The sequence below is a fragment of the Nestor notabilis genome, unplaced genomic scaffold (assembly GCF_000696875.1).
Source record: "Nestor notabilis isolate BGI_N333 unplaced genomic scaffold, ASM69687v1 scaffold14929, whole genome shotgun sequence".
NCBI lineage: Eukaryota > Metazoa > Chordata > Aves > Psittaciformes > Psittacidae > Nestor > Nestor notabilis.
The window spans coordinates 23,281-39,857 of NW_009943351.1; the positions used below are offsets into that span (position 1 = coordinate 23,281).

Here is a 16,577-nt window from a genome sequence, read left to right on the forward strand (position 1 = left end):
ATATATACACATACACGCACAAATTTTAATAGGATCTCTTGAAGTCTCTGATGTGAAAAAGAGCCAAATCTTCATGTCAGGGCCTACAGTAAGACTGAGCAAACTATCTTAACTCAGGGTTTTGGCAAAGGACTCACTGTAGCGTTTGCAGTGGTCCTTTCAGCATTTCATCTGACTTGCTTTTTGGTTTAATTCTATTCATTACAGGTGTTCATCTGATTGTTGAAAGCTGTTTAGATATTTTCGCCTATATTTTTATATATTTTGGTAGGCTAAGGAATCAAAAATGATACCTTTGCTAATAAATATTAACCTCTGAACCTACAGTAGGTTATGCTACTTCCTCAGTCTGTCTGCTGGGCAGTAGTCCTGTGAAAACTAATTTCTTACCAGACTTTAATTATGGACATTTCTGTTTTCTTGGTAAACTTGCTTTTTTGTTTAAATGGAACCAGAAGGGTAAGAGTTGTGGGCTGAATCCAATTTATATGAATGTTATCTGATAAGAGGACATACTTATCTTCCTTAATCCCACTTCCAAGTTTTTCAGACTTCCACAACCCAACTTGAAGTTTCAGTTGGAACATTTTGATACTTAAAATAATATGTATTTATGAATAATTGAGCCTTTTAGGCTAAAAACTCATTAGATAGGAAAGCCATTTCTAAAATTTTAATGGATTAAAATGTACCCCATGATGCTTATGAGATAGTACTGTCATCAGTAGGTCTGTACAACTTTAGGTTGCTCCCCAGTTCTCTGCCTGGGGAGCTCTTCTGGAGTATTTTGTTCTGGTTGTCTTTTTATTAATTTCCACTGTTTTCATGTCATATCCCATTTGTTCTATTTACAGTTCCTATTCAACTTTGAATGACATGGAAGTGTTTTTACAAGGTCTTGGTCTAGAACATATAATAGGATTATTGAAGGTAAGTTTGCAGTGTACCCCTAGAACACATAATAGGATTATTGAAGGTAAGTTTGTGGTGTATCCGGTATCTGCTAAGTAATCCATGAAAGCAGAATGCACCTACAGCATAAAAAACTAAGTTCAGTCACTATTAGTATATTAATTCAAATAAACTTATTAAACAGAATTTTAGATAAAAAATGTTAAATTAAACTGCAGTGGACAGGATTGAATTGCCTAATTTTAATTATGCACATTAGTCACAACATGTGATGTTTCTAAACTAGAATAATGGTGTTGTGTAGCTGGTTTTATTTCTGAAAACTGAAGTAAAACATAACCGACCACAGTGTTTTCTTCGGAAATTCTTTTTGATGGAAAAAACCCCCTTTGTTTTGTACAGGAAAGAGATATAACTTTGAGACAACTTCTGATCATGCAAAAAGATGAGTTAATACAGGTCAGTTTACTACTTTAGAACTCCATTTAGTTTTCTCCTCTTTCTTTTTTTCTTTTTTAATGTCTTATCTTTATAAATGTCTGAACTTGTAAGAAATCTTCAGAATCTTCTGCAACTTCTTAAATTTTAATGTGAATATAGACAGACCTTTTCTAAAGCATGTAATCTGACAGATTAGCTTTGATTTCTGAGTTGAATTCTTGAATCTTCTTTGCCTGCTTCCGACTACAAAGTGGAAGTCCATGGTATTTGGAAGTCCCCAGTATTTTTTGCTGGAATAATGTGGAAGTTGGGGTGAGCAGGAAGTAGTTCCATTTTTAAAGTTCAGTTGTGTCCTGGGTTCAGCTACAGCAGTCATTTTTTCTCCTTCTTAGTAGCTGGTGCAGTGCTGTGTTTTTGACTTTCAGTCTGGGAAAAATGCTGGTAACACCGATGGTTTTAGTTGTTGCTAAGTAATGTTCACTCTGACCAAGGACTTTTCTCAGTCTCATGCTTTGCCAGAGAGGAGGGGAAGCCAGGAGGAAGCAGAGGCAGGACACCTGACCCAAACTGGCCAAAGGGGTATTCCATACCACAGCACGTCATGCCCAGTATATAAACTGGGGGGAGTTACCCGGAAGGCCCAGATCGCTGCTCGGGTCGGGCTGGGTATCGGTCAGCGGGTGGTGAGCGGTTGTGTCCTCTTCCCTTGTTATTCCTCTTATCATTATTATTGGTAGCAGTAGTGGTTTGTATTATACCTTAGTTACTGGAGAGCTGTTATCTCAACCCATGGGAGTTACATTCCTTCGATTCTCCTCCCCATCCCTCCGGGAGCGGGGGGAGGAAGGAAAAGGGGGGGAGTGAGCGAGCGGATGCGTGGTTCCAAGTTGCCGGCAGGGCTTAAACCACGACAAGTTGTTACCATTTTTAGTATTTAAGTAAGTTTTCCCAGTTGGTATCAGTTGAAATCAGTTGGTATTTCACTGTTATCCAGGACTAAGTGACACATTACTATAAGATTTCAGTTTCCAGTGGCAATAGGGTGGTTGCTTTTCCTTAGTGTTTGCTGGAATTATTCCTGTGGGAAATGAAAGACTTCTGTGTTTACAGGAGGATGCCATAATAAAATCCAACTGTAGGAGTCTCCTTGGGACAATGCAAATACTTCAGGCCACAGGATTCTTCTGAGCGCTCCGTACCTGGTCTAAGATACCAAAGATACCTCATTAAAATAGCTGACTCAAGCCTGCTACTGATGCTAGTCATGTCCTTCATGTCAGCTTTACTCACCCTGTTCTGGTACCAAGGAGGCATGTGTTCCAGCAGCTGGAACCAGCATTTGCTGGATGTTAATATTACTTGAGACTTGGTGTCACAAGAATGTTTTGCATGAAGTTTTGTCTTGTAACTGAATAAGGTTAAGTTTTGCCAGAGCTTAGAAGTAGTTCTGTATTCTCAGCGGGTGCATGTATAGAGAGCTTTGTCAGTGAAGAGATTTTTTAAGAGTTCGCTTAGACCTAGGTATTATAAGGCATGTCAGCATGTTCTGATGTTACTGCTTTTCTGAAGCCTCAGGATCATGCTGAATGGACAGCATCTGGGTGAGAGCTTTATATGGACCCTAGAGGCCCCACTGACAGGAATTTTACTCTTAAAGGAGAATTTTGTAGCTTTCTTCTCATCACTGTGAGTTGCCATGTTGGTCGTGCTTGCATTAAACTGCAAATCTGGCTGAGTGTATGTTCATATTGATCACCTGGTTTGATGTTGTAATCGTTACTTGGTTTTGTCCAGGGACACTGGGGGAAGGAAAGAGAACTGTGGACTTCAGTGAATGGCTAAGCTTTACTGTTCCTTCACTGAAGAAGGAACTATCGTTTCACATGCACTGATAACCTCTGTTTCAGTGTTTCAACATGTTTCAGAGTCCCTATTACAAAGAGGGATTTTTTTGATAACTAAAATAAATACCTGGATCAGCTGCCATTCCACAGGAGGATGATATCTATAGGAACAGAATTGTTTTGCCTCTAAACTCTGTAACAGCAGGAAACAGTTCCTGGAAAGTAAGTCGTGCTTTGTGCGTGGACATAAATTAATCAGTGAGTCTTCAACTGAGAATTTAAAAAATGACATAACACTCCTGCCTTATTAGCACTTCATAAGTTACCCTAAATTCTTGATGCAGTTCAGTTTTAGAGCTCTATTAACAGTTTCTCCCCACGCTGCTGATAGTGCAAATCTAATCTGTTTCCTTGTAACTCCAGAGTTGAAAGTTTCTAGTGTGATGGCAGATCTTCAACTAACAGCCAGCTATTTTAAAGAGCCTGGATCTTATTACTACAAAGATTAATGATGGTGTCTGATGGATGCCTCTGAATCAAGCTGCTCTGTATCCGGAGAACTGGGGAGAAATCCTGTCACTAACATGATACACTTTCCTCCATCAAACAATATCAGAAAGATATTTTCTCTGTAAATATCTTTATCTGTATTCTACACAGAGCCTAAACAATGACTCTTCAAAGCTGAAATCCTTGCATTCCTTAAGCTTATAAACTGTTCCATAGTGAGACATGTCTGTTCAATATTTGAAGGTTTTTGTCTGATTCTGTGCTACTTGTAAACCTTGGATATTTTTTGGTCTGAGTTTTTTGGTGGGGGGGGGTGGGATTTTTTTGAGCATTTGTCTCAAAAGATAGCAATACAGGTAGTTTTACCTCTGCATGCATTTAGGGTACGAAGGTTCCTTTCTTACATGTTTATTAGTTTAGAGTAGGAGAAATTGGCATCCTATTCTGGATTTGAAAATGCATAATGAGAAGTTAACACATCAAAATTCAAAATGTAACCCAGAAGTTTAACTTCAGCATTAGAGAATTATCAGGGCTGTGTGCTTTTATATTACAGTTCCAGGATTCTCCTTCCTCTGCCTCTCCCTCCCTGCAAAAGCATTTAATATTTGGCAGAAAAATACCAGCTTATTAAAAATAGTGGCCACTTGGGCAAGAAGGCAAGAATGTAAGAGTTTATGCGTAACTTCACTGGTTTTATCCGAGAAGTATGTCATCTTTCATTTCCATATAAAGAGTAGCAGAAAAGTCATTTTGATGCTGGAACAGGAGTTTGGAGCATGGATTTTCAGGGGCTGTTTTTTATTTCTGTATTTATTTAAGTAAAGAATAACATAGATGTTGTTAGAGTTAATAGGCCTAACGTAGTCTATTTCACAGGTGTAAGCAAGTTCTTGTACAACACTTGTACATTCTTAAATGTATGGCCACTTGACAATAATATTTGTGTTATTTGGACTGCAGAGTGTAACTGAACTAACACCAACTTAAAATCTTGCTTATCTATAAGGAGGAAGGGCTTCTTGCACCACGGTTGTTCCATGCATTTATCATTGCATGAATAGTCAGGTTCTGGGTAACGCTTGTGTTCAGTAGTGATTGTCTAGAAAGGGAAAGCTTGTTTGCTTTTGGAAGTAGTTTGGACTAGTCTTACCTGTCTACTGTTCTGCACCTAGTACCTCTGAATACAGAATTACTGTGGTGGTGGTGGAAAGCTTTATCTATGATCACTTTTGTCACATTCTTTACTTCCTAAACCATATCTTCAAGATGTGGTGGTACTCAGTCACTGATCCATTTGCAGAAGGATGAGATTGTTTTATTTATAGGGAGACAAAGTACAATGTCTTCCTGATACACTGATCAGAAAACTATATTCTTATTTGCTTGCTCCAGGAATGAGAAGGTGGAGTCAGTCTTTGCAGTAGTTCCTGCTTTAAGCAAAATAGTTTTGATATTCAAGAATAGCAGCCATCTTATTCTTGGAAGAGCTCATTTGATTTGTTGATTATAATTAAAAGTAAACTTGCTGCTCTCTTATAAATTGGCTTACTTCTGCATCATGAAATGACTGCTGTAATGCTTTGTAAGCATTAAGAAAGCATGAGATTATACCAGACAGGACTCAACAAGGCAAACCTGAGTACTAATAAATTGAGCAAACTTACAGCTCAACATAAGCAAAGCTAATTATTTCTAGGAAATACAGATCTTTCTCTCCCAAGGCTGCTAGTGATATTTACCAAAGAGACTTGAGTATAGTTTGTTCAGGTACCTGTGGCAACCTATTGGAAACTAAAAAGTTCTTGACACCTGTAGTTAAACTCCTAGTTAATCTGGTTGGGATTTTACATTACTGAAGAACTTACTTGTCTGTAGACTTGTAAGGATAGACTTATGACATGGTTTTCAGATGTGACTATGTGCTCACAAGTATGTCTCTTAACATGTTACCTGTGATTTCTGAGCACCTGGTGGGGAACCTGGGGGACTGTTTTATGGAGCCACAACGACCACTAAGCATCAGAAACAATAGTCTCACATGAAGCAACCACTTCTATAAGTACCTTCTCTTCCCTAGAACTGCTGCTCAGCACTATCCGAAGAAGTGAGACTGCCTGGTGTTTGATGTGTGTTGTCAGCTGCATGTCCAGAATTCTTTCTGCAATAATTAAAGAAATCTGGGAGACTACAAACACTAACATTTTACAGATTTCTGAGGCTACAGCAGGGAACTTCAGGTCCTCAGAACATCAAAGAGAGTCACATATGTTCTAGCTTTGGAGACTGTGGGATCCCTGTGGTCTTAAATTCCAGAAAGTTCTGCTCCTGGTGCATCCAGGTACTTGGCTGGAGAGATAGGAACAAAGTCATACTTGGAACTGGCATTCTGTGATTTTTCACTTGTGTGGAGAAGCATCCTTAGGGCTGTCAACATCAGAAGACCTGTGTTGCCTGTCAGATGAACAAGGAAAAGTATTGAGTGTGCCACTCAAAGGAGCCCTTCCCTTTTAACAAATGGGCGAGGTTTTTTTTCTTTATTTAAGTGTTCTGCAAGAAAATTCTTAGCCTAGAATTTAAATATGAGTAAATATATAATCTGAGGTAGTTCATTGATAACAGGGCTGACAATGTTTTCTGTCCCAGGCATCACTTGGAGAATCTCAGTTACATGGTATATATCTTTGGAAGGAAATTGTTCTTTTCATGAGCTAAAAGAGACAAAAATCCTTGAACGCTTCAGAACTCTTCTGTTGTTGTTTACAACATTAGCCAAGAGTATAGAAGATTAACTGATTTGAGCTTAGGGACTGTATAAACTGATGTCAAGTAGTAGTTAGGCTTGGTCTTAGTTTGAGGTCATAAATCTGTTCTAAGTATGCTGTCCTTCAGATATATAAAAAGGCTTCTTTACAGGCTGTTTTGTGGTAGAAACATCTGGCTGAATGTCTTTTTAACAGATTGTATTCTCTCTACTAGTTTCTGATCATTTGAGGCTTTAGAGATAGCACCAACTAGATTTCTTTGTAGATGTAACTGATTTTTTTAATGAGATTCTAAGAAAATAAAATTTTAGAAAGAGCTATTTTATCTTCTGTGACCAGTTTCTCTAACTGGAAGAAATGCACACCCAAAAGTTTGGAAAAGGCCTTCTTAAAATCTGGCTTCTTTCTGTAAAATTCTCCCCTTGCCAATTTATAGTTTCCCTTTTTTCATCTGAGTTAATGCTGTATTACCATCATGATGATTGGTTATTTTGCTGTAAGAAATGACTGAGATGATTCTGAAATAGATGAGCATAACATCCTAACAACACCGGGGTACTCATGAGAACTGCTTTTTTTTTTTTCCTTTTTAATAAACCTTAAACAAATTGTCTGAGCATCCTGTACAATTTCAGTTTGGCTCTTCCTCAGCTCTTGTAATTTTGTTTTGCATGATTGAATATTTGCTTTGGTTATTTTTCTTTTGGCAGTTACATACATTGCATTGCAGTTGCTTGCAGTAACGTAAAAGCAACTTCTTTTGACTCTTAATAATTAGAAGCTTGCACAGTAAATGGTACTGTACTGTCAAGCGTAGTAAGTACTGAAAGTAAATCATATTTGGCATTACTCCTTAGATTGGCATTACAAATCCTGGAGATCAGCAGAAACTCCTAGATGCCATTAATGAGCTAGAAGTGGAAGAAACAAGAATTGAAGATGTCTCTGAAGTGATGAAGCTGGAATTGAGGTATCAACAGTGTATCTAAGGAAATGGAAGTGAAATATGAGCTATTTAAGGCAACTGCATTGTTTTCTATAGCTCAAAACTAAAATCCTTTCACACCTTATCCCATGCATAATACTTATGAGAGTACACTAGTTACTGGATAACGAGGGCTGGTGGTGGGTGTGTTTTGTACAAAGAAAGTTGGAAGCATAGGTTCCTGATGCAGGAATCTGACTGCGTTATATTGTCGTTACGTGATGTTACTTTGGCCATCTTTTTGAGTGATGAATTCATTCTTCATACCTCAAATGAAGTTTCATGGCCTTGCTGTGCAGAATTTTTACTACTCATAATTTCTGAAACTGGCTTCTTGGGCTGCCATATTAAATCATTTTTTATTTTCTCTGATAGGCTTCAGTGAGCAGATTTGGTTTTATTTCTCTATGGAAATGGGGTCTTGCCCTCCTTTCTGCCCATGCGTCAAGAGCAGCATGGAGCCTTACAAACCCCGTATGATGCGAACTCTCTAATTCTCCATTGTGTCTGTAGACAAGACAGGCACTCTTAGTCTTGCAGTCAAATTTGTCTGATCGTAAGATACAATAAAAAGATGTGTGGGAGCAAGACATGCATATATGATTTCTGTATGGGGCTTTAATTTTTAACTGATAAATTTAAATTACTTGTACATGTCTACCTTAAGTCATAAATATGACTACTGTATTCAGGATTTTTTTCTCGTTCTTCTTTTCCACTGGAAACAGTTTTAACTAACTTCTAAAAGACCTAGGGTTTTTTTATATTACAAATTAAGAACTTCATAAGATGTTTTCCTTATCATAGATAATATGTATCAGTAGGAAAAAGTTTATAAGGAAACTGTTTTTTAAGAAAGTGTTACTCCTTCAATCTTCCATTCCAGCTTGATACTTTTTCCCGTTACAGGTTTTTTCTTACAGCCTTAAGCGTCAGCTCTGCAATACCTCTCTTACTTGTAGTATTGTCTTGTGCAGTCCCATGAAAGTCAGGCCTACCTGAGCTAAGATGAACATCTCTCAGCTTACTAAACTTCATCAGTCCATTAAGCACTTTTAGAGCACTCTTCATGTCCAGTACAAAAAGAAGAATGAAGGTTATAGTAAAGGCAAAGGTGTCTTAAAATTTCTTAAATCTCTTATCCTCTATTTGTTAAATACGGGGTTTTTTCCAGAAGAGAGACCTAGACTTAAATTTAGATTCTGTGCTCATATCTTTCCTCTTTTCACTTCTCAAACCTATAGAAGAATAGCTAGTGAAAATAGGATTAGTTTACAATTTTAATTTGCAAAGGTTTTAGAAATGGACTAGGGCAGAAAACTGTGGCTTGACTTTCAGAGGCTTTAGTCAGTTGAACTGTGATTGTTTAACTTAGAGAAGACTCTTTCAGGGGTACTGTTCCTTCCTTGTACTGTAGCTGCATCAGTAGTAAGTTAGGTTCTCTGTGCTTGTTCCATCTCAGTTCCAGCCATCATTTGCATAGCATTGTGTTGCCTTATTTGCAGTGGCCTGGCTACAATAGTACAGGGTTAGAAAAACTCCCTTGCACCCAATCTACTGATCAATAACTTTCTATTTCTAGAAAACTAAGGGTTCGGTTCCTCCTTAAAGTGTGTGCATCTCCCTCTTGAGTAGTGATCTGATAGCTGTGCTGCTACTCTGTTAGCTGTTTCTTGCCTCTCCAAAACGTTGAGAGCAGCTCTCTGTTTCATTTGGGTACTATAAAGTTAGACTCTGTTAGTTAAGTTGTTCACTGGATGAAAGAATGTGCTTGGCTTCAAATTCATTCTGTACACATCACTATATTTTGAAGGCAGCTAAATCCATTGTGTATTAGCAGTCACATCATGATGTGCTCCTGCCATAGCATTGTCTTCTGTGCCTTGGTTACATGAGTCTGTCTAGTATGTGCTCATTCTTACATGCACTGATTGCTCCCGATTCTGGTACTGTGGCTGTATTTGTACCCATTTCTGTGTTTACACAAAAGAGGATTTGCAGCCTGCTAGAGGTACATTTTGCAGTATGATGTGATTCTGGTACTGTGGCTGTATTTGTACCCATTTCTGTGTTTACACAAAAGAGGATTTGTAGCCTGCTAGAGGTACATTTTGCAGTATGATGCCAAGTTTGAGCTACAGGATGTGGGAGGACATGCAAGGCACTTGAAGAAGATACTGAAAGACTGAGATGGGCTGGGAGAGCAGGGTGTTCATGTCCTGATACAGGACCTTGGTGCTGCTTCTAGTCTGTGAGGAGATGGCATTTAATGGATGGACCACTTGATGGATAAGGAATTGGTGTGATGGTTGCACTGAGTTATGGTCATTGGCTCAGTGTCCAAGTGGAGACCAGTGACGAGTTGTGTTCCTCAGAGGTCGGTATAGGGAACAGTGCTTTATAACATCTTTGTTGGTGAAATACAAGAAATTAGCAGTTCACTGTGCGTGTGGCCAAATGCAGTCAAAAACCCACATAATGCCCAGTACAGTCTCATACACCAGTTACATATCTAATTCCTGGCACAGTATGGGTTTAGATCATATATAGTTCTCAAAACCAGAAAATAATTAATTGATTGAAGATTGAAGTACACAAAATATGACAGCATTTCAATTATGGCAAGCACTGCATAGTTTTCTAGAAAATGGCCTGACATGTATTTTAGGAATCTGACCTTGAGACTAAAATCATAGGCTATGTTTACATGCTATTATATAAAGATTTTACTTCCCACTTGTTCAAAGTCATTCTGTGAGAAGGAAGATCAGTCATTAAGTCATAGAAAAACTAACATAGTAGAAAATGTTGAACTGATTGATTATAAACTCGCAAGAGTGTCTAGCACTGTTTAGCCACTGGTGTTTTGACAGCCATTAATTCTTTTAAAAAGTGGTTATTTTTTGAAAACATTATTTCCATTTACAGATATAAGAACATGGCACTACAACAGATATAACATTTTATGAAATAGGTTTTTAAGAACTATTACTGGTATAATAAAGATATATGAGAAGTATAAATGTTTTTCTTTTCCCTTTTTTTTTTCCCCTCACCATTTCATGGCCATAACAACTTTATTTTTGCTGAGAATCCTTCCAGAATTCCTAAAAATAATTTCCTTTGTGACAAAACACAGAAGGTGCCATAGCTGATCCTAGTCAGCTGAAAAATTAGCTTTCTAAATAGAAGGAAATTTTCATGGGCATGGCTTGACATAGTAATGTGGGAGAAATTTTCAGATTATCTCCAGATGTGGTTATTTTGTTGTGTTTGGTTTTACCCTAAATACTCAGTTCAGTTGTTCTGAAGTAAAAAGTAATTTATTTTATAAAAACAAGCGAAGAGGCTTCCTTACTTCCCCATTTTTGTAAAAACCATGGACAGTCTTGGTTTTTAACCTCCATCATCCCAACTGATGCTTCTCTTTATTTCTGGTTTAAGCATTGAAGTCTTAAAGGTTCAGCCGTGTTGCAAATCACAGATGTCCTGAGCAGTGGTGGAAACTTTGCTCACTAATGGTCTTGTGCCACAGTTGAAGGAAAACACTCTCTGGGCTGAATTCAGTCTCTGTTTAGGTACTTGCACCATGCTGGCAAGTAGCTTAGTTTAGCTGTTTGGGAAATTTAGCATATGCCTTTTAGTTATCAGAAGCAGCAGTAAGGTGGTGTATGTTGCATTTAGGTTCGATTGCCTGAAGGGAAAAACGGAATGTTGGGGTCTGAATTGATTTATTCAGATCTTGCCATAAAGATAACAGGAAGTCCTGCAGTAGGAACTCGTGTCTTGTTCTGGCCCTGCTTCTTCTTATTCATCTGAGTGGCTCGTACCTGGTGGAAACTTTTCTACTAGAGATACAGGCACTTCTCAGGACTTTGAGGATTTGAGATCTCACTCTATAAAAACAAGCGGATGATCTTCTTCCTTGTCCTCTTTTCCTCTGCCCAGTCAATGGCAACCACTTTCTGGCCAGTACCAGGTAACATTCTCTGAGGCTTCCAGTAAAATAAACTAAGTCATCATGTGGGAGCTCCAGAAACTTAGCATTGAAATTAGTCTATTAACTTTTTCTATCCTTTTCTCTATTCTTTGGAGATACTGATCAAACTAATTTTCAGGGTTGTCATCCTCCTTGTATAAATTGTCTTTGAAGTAGATAACATCAGAGATTTTAGGTTTTGAGGAATGTATTCCAGATACAGGGGCCAAGTCAGTATTGCTGTATTCTTTTTTTCTTCCACTGTGGTGGAGACTAAATGACTCTAACTACTCTACAAACCAGACTTCCCCCCCAGCCATCTGCATCAAAAATATGAGCTGCAGGTCAGGAATATTGATACATCCCCATAAAATTGACTGTAAGTTCTCTATTTCTGGTCTTGCAAGACTGTGATCTGTATGCACACATGCACAGGAAAAGAGTGTTGTGGATATTGTGCATAGTGTGTTACAAAATTACATATGCAGCAGGTAATGAAACATTTTTGTTGATAATACAGGATTGAGGAAGGTAAAAACAGAAGTGGAGGTTAATAGAATGTTTCCAATGAGCTTTGGGGTGACACTTTTTCAGTTTTCAGTATGTCATACGAGCTGAATGTTCCAGATAATGTAATGATTTGTTGTACTTCCAAAAGAGAGGAGGGGTGGGGATGTGGGGGAAGGTGAGGGGACACAACACAACACACCACACACAAAACCACCCCAAAACTTGATGTTAAGTGTAATGTTATACTACCTTATATTAAAATACAGGGCCACTGGTTTAATATTTTTATGCAATGAAACTCCATGTCTGACTAATTAGCCAGTGTTGGAAATGCATAGATAATACTTAGCTTGCAAAAAGTTACAGCCTTTTACAAGTAACGGAATATCCTTTTATTTTTGTAGTGGAGATGAATTCCTCAAGTTTCTGAAGAAGTTGAATGAGGAGTGCAGTAAGTTGACTATTCCCGTGCAGACTGTGAATAAGCATTTTGTCAATCAGTCCCGCAAGGTATTCAACCAAACTAAAAACAGATTGATTTAGAGTACATTATTCTAGAATATTATTCTACCTTGTAAAGTGAAAAATTTGAACAGTCATCAGCCAGCTTGATTATTACATAGTTTGATAGAGCTGTCCAGTGTTCTTTCTCTAAAGGACACTTTTTTTTAAAGAATCGATTTCAAAAAGTTAAGCTACCCAATGAAAGAAGATAGCGCTGTTTTTTCATATTTCTGCTGATAGGGGAGTTAGGGTGACAAAAGGTTTGCACACAGGCTGTTAGTAGTAATAATGCTGTGCAGAAATTGTACAATGAAAACTCAGTGTAAATGCAGTTATAAATTTTTTCTGGCACTGTCTTCTATGATACATTGGAATATTGATACTAAGGAATATTAAATTATAATCTACAGTAATTCTGGCAAATAACTGTAGCTATTAATAGATGGTGCTGCAGTGGACACCAACTGCAAATTATATTGAAGTTTGCAAAGACCTGGTTTGCAGTGTTGAAAAGCTGGGAGAAGAAGCTGCCAAACTGCAGGACCTGATGGAGAAGGTGGGTATGTGCAGCTGAGGCTTTGAAATGCTGTGTACAAGTTTCTGCATGCAACCTCAAATGTGACATCAATCAGTGAAATGTACCTTTGTTGTCCCAAAAGTAGGATCCTTATTCGCTGTGCAGAACATGAGTATACACACAGAGTTGTCATATTTCATTGTCAGCTATTGTGCAAAATAGAGTGCTAGGTGGAAGCCTCCCTGTACATCGTCTTGGTCTGCCACAGGCTCTTTAGCTATAGCTTGGACTTTGCATCCACCTCTCCTCCCTACCGTCTTCCAATGGACAGAATGAGAAATAATCTGGAATATTCCACAGCAGTGTGGAAAGTCTCCAAAGGAAGGCACAGTCAATCTTTCTCTTTCTACCACAGGAAAGAATTAAGTGGACTGTATCCCTGTGCTCTTGGACAACCACTGTGGCATAAATGCCACTCTGAATACTTACACTCTTACTTCTTAATTAAGGAATCTTTTGTTTGGAATTATTGGCTCATAGGGAAGTTACTAAATTTTTATGGATTGAATGGGAAGCATCCCAGATAACGGCAGAATGACAAAAGAAGAGGGTGGGAGAGGTCAAGGCTAGATGTTAGCACCACATCAGTCATTCTCAAACCAACACAATGACACGCTCTTGTCAGAAGGGGTCATTTTAAGTATTAGGCTAGTAAATGGCCGCTGGGATAGAGTAAATGGAGCATCAGTGTCAGAAAGGAATCTGTTGCTGAACGAAGCCATGTGGAACTCAGATCTTGAGTATAATGCTACTAATGGAGTTTCCCGTAGTTTAAGTAAATTTGATGTAATATAACATCCTTCTCCCAATAAATCACTTCACACTAAATATATTTAAGAGGTAGATAGAGGCTGTGGCAAAGAAGTTTTTAGCTATTTGTGTTCCTTTTTTTGCATATACAGAAATCAGTTGTATATATTTGCCTTCTGTATGTGCAGGCCAGTTATAAGGGCTGGAGGGGGTTTGAGTTAGGTGCCACTTGACTTTGCTGTCTTCTGTACTTAAGGTTTTATAGCTCTTAAGATGAAGCACGGTGGCTCTGTACCCAGTGATAAACAGAAGTGTTAAACAGCCTTCTAAGTACTTCAAAAATTTAATTCCTGCTCTATTAAAATACTGTAATGTTTTACGAATTTCACTGGTGAGGACTTTAATACAAAATACTCTTGTGCTGCTTAATTTATGATGGGGCACTCATCTCTGAGTAGAGCACTAAAACATTTATTATGAAAAGTGCCAATGTAAGTGAAATAGTCAAACCTCTTAGATAATAAATATGTATAAATTCCCTTAAAATCTTCAGTACTGTTTGCTAAGCTTAGTCATTACCAGGCTTTGCTAGCAGTACATTTCTGTAGCATATATGTGAAAGCACAATAAATGAGATGGCCTTCCAAGGGAACCTAACACTGCTGCACTTCATGACAATGCTCCACTCATCTTCAGCATATATTCAGGCAGGCACTTGTAAGGTACTTTCTACTCTCCCTTTAATTTCAAGGAAGTCTAACCTGTTACATATTTATCTTGCCTTATTTTTTTTTTAATTCGATAGCAAAATTAAATAGCAAATTAAATAGAAAAAGTTCTGGTTAAAATACTTGATGATTGTAGTTCAAATGTTTTGTTACTAGGTTTTTGTAATGTCTATTAGCATTGTGTTCACTCCTGAGGAATTAAGTAAATGAACAGTTTGGTTTTCTAATATATATTACGGAATGAATGAGTATCAGACAAGATAAGGTTTGCACACTTTTATTTCAATTGAAGTGGGGCAGAAACAGTGAGAAGGAAATAGTGTCAATCCTAGATGCATGCAGATTCTTAGAACTGGGTACCTTATCACGTACTTAAGAAGCTTTCACCGTAACTTTTTTTTCTTGGTTGCACTTTTCACATGAACTGTCTGCCTCAGCATGAACAGAGGAGTGACCCCAGACAAGTGAAACTTCCAGAAAAAGCACCCACCTCGGAAAAAAGATTAGTTAAACTGGGAGCAGTAACACTGCTTGGATTTGTTTTTTTCTTCTTTATAACTAAGGCAGTGGTAAAGAAAGCCTGACTTTAAGCTTAGTGCTGTGAATGCTTTCGGAAAATATGTTCACATTACAGTTCTGTTCAGTATATGGAGCTGAGCTGAAGTTATGAAAATTTGTGTAGTTTCCCATCATACCTTTAGTGTATGCATCCAGTAAGTATTTTGATCTAGAAATAAAGTTAATAAAAATTGAAACTGCTACTTAAATGAGTCTTAGGGGGTTATTTTTGAAATTACTTTTAGTATAGACTGTAGGTCTAAAATCTTGTCAAAGCCACTTTTCTGTTTGAGCATAAAGCTGTAATTATTGCTTCCTAATTACTAGTTTCATTTTTACCTTTAGCTGTTGTTCAGAGGTGAACATAAGCAAATAGTTCTGATTATATCATATGTTTGTATTTAAATTTGCAATGCCTGTGTGTTTTGGGGTTGAAAGGGAAGGTTTGGAATATTTTAAGTATCTCATGCAATTCTATGGTGATAAAGACCTCTTCTCTTGCAGTTTTTGATAGGAATCTATCCTATGAAAAACTTGCTGATGAGGTGTACTTCTCTTGCCTTTGTCACTATCCCAGAACTGTGGAGATACTGTTACGCATTACCTGAAAAGTCATTTTCCACTGAACTGGGACACTCAAATTATGCCTGAAATCTGTTTCTTTGGGGATACTTACTGCCATTAAGAGTTTCATCACATCTATTAGAAGGATTATAGCAGTCCTTTGCTATAAGAATGCAAGCAACTTAGAAGGCATAGCAGCGTGTTTTTTCTTGGTCTGGTCTTTCAGGACAACAGCTTCCTGCTTAGAGTAATTTTTTCTTAATATTCTCTGCATTTAAAAAGGTGTTTGTAATTCCACAGTGAAACATTAATATCTGGTTTTCATCTGGTTACCGAACCAGCTATGTTGGGGAAAAAAGGGAATTGCTATAAGTTAATTCAACTCAGTTATGTTTCTGCAGACTTCAATAAACATCTGTAAAAATGCTGAATATTTTGAAAGGGTCATTCTTCTGTCAAAATAAAAGGAGTCTAAAGAAGATGCGTGTGTCACACTTTGGCGCTCTGTGTTTTCAGAGATGTTGTGTGGAGTCTTAATCTTTTATGTTCTCTCCAGAGACTACTAAGGAGAAGATAAAAACTTGAGTGCTACTCCAGTTGCTGTCACAGTTGTTCTCTGCTTTTTGTTTTAGAGAGCTACATTGGGTGTAAGTATGTTTCCTTGTTACTGCAGTTGTTCAACCTCCTTTCCTTCCAGGTTTCTGCTTCAACGCAAGGGACGTCCTACAGAGTGATGAGGCCAGAGGCAAATATAACACAGATTGGGTTGTTTTCCATTCTGTTCCCAACTTTGGGTCAGAGGGCGTGAGCATTGTTTCCAACTACCACCATCTACCAGCAGAAGTGGAGAAGTACACTTAACTGTCAGCATGCTGACTTGAACCAAGAAAGTATAGTAAAGGAAATGTTTAAATAGCTTTCTGTTTCTTCATATTAGCTTATCATTAATC

At 37.8% G+C, this 16,577-nt stretch overlaps 1 protein-coding gene across 1 annotated transcript in view; it reads left to right on the top strand.

The window, feature by feature from the left end:
* The window catches only part of ASZ1 (ankyrin repeat, SAM and basic leucine zipper domain containing 1), a gene marked incomplete at its 5' end in the record, with an annotated part of 36,983 nt that extends 21,894 nt beyond the window's left edge, over window positions 1-15,089 (top strand). The window contains 6 exons of the mRNA XM_010021883.1: window positions 855-930; window positions 1,315-1,371; window positions 7,330-7,442; window positions 12,351-12,456; window positions 12,893-13,006; window positions 14,943-15,089. Of these exons, the coding sequence (XP_010020185.1) occupies window positions 855-930; window positions 1,315-1,371; window positions 7,330-7,442; window positions 12,351-12,456; window positions 12,893-13,006; window positions 14,943-15,089 (613 nt within the window). The remainder of the gene's footprint in view (window positions 1-854; window positions 931-1,314; window positions 1,372-7,329; window positions 7,443-12,350; window positions 12,457-12,892; window positions 13,007-14,942) is intronic.
* Between the last annotated feature and the right edge of the window lie 1,488 nt (window positions 15,090-16,577).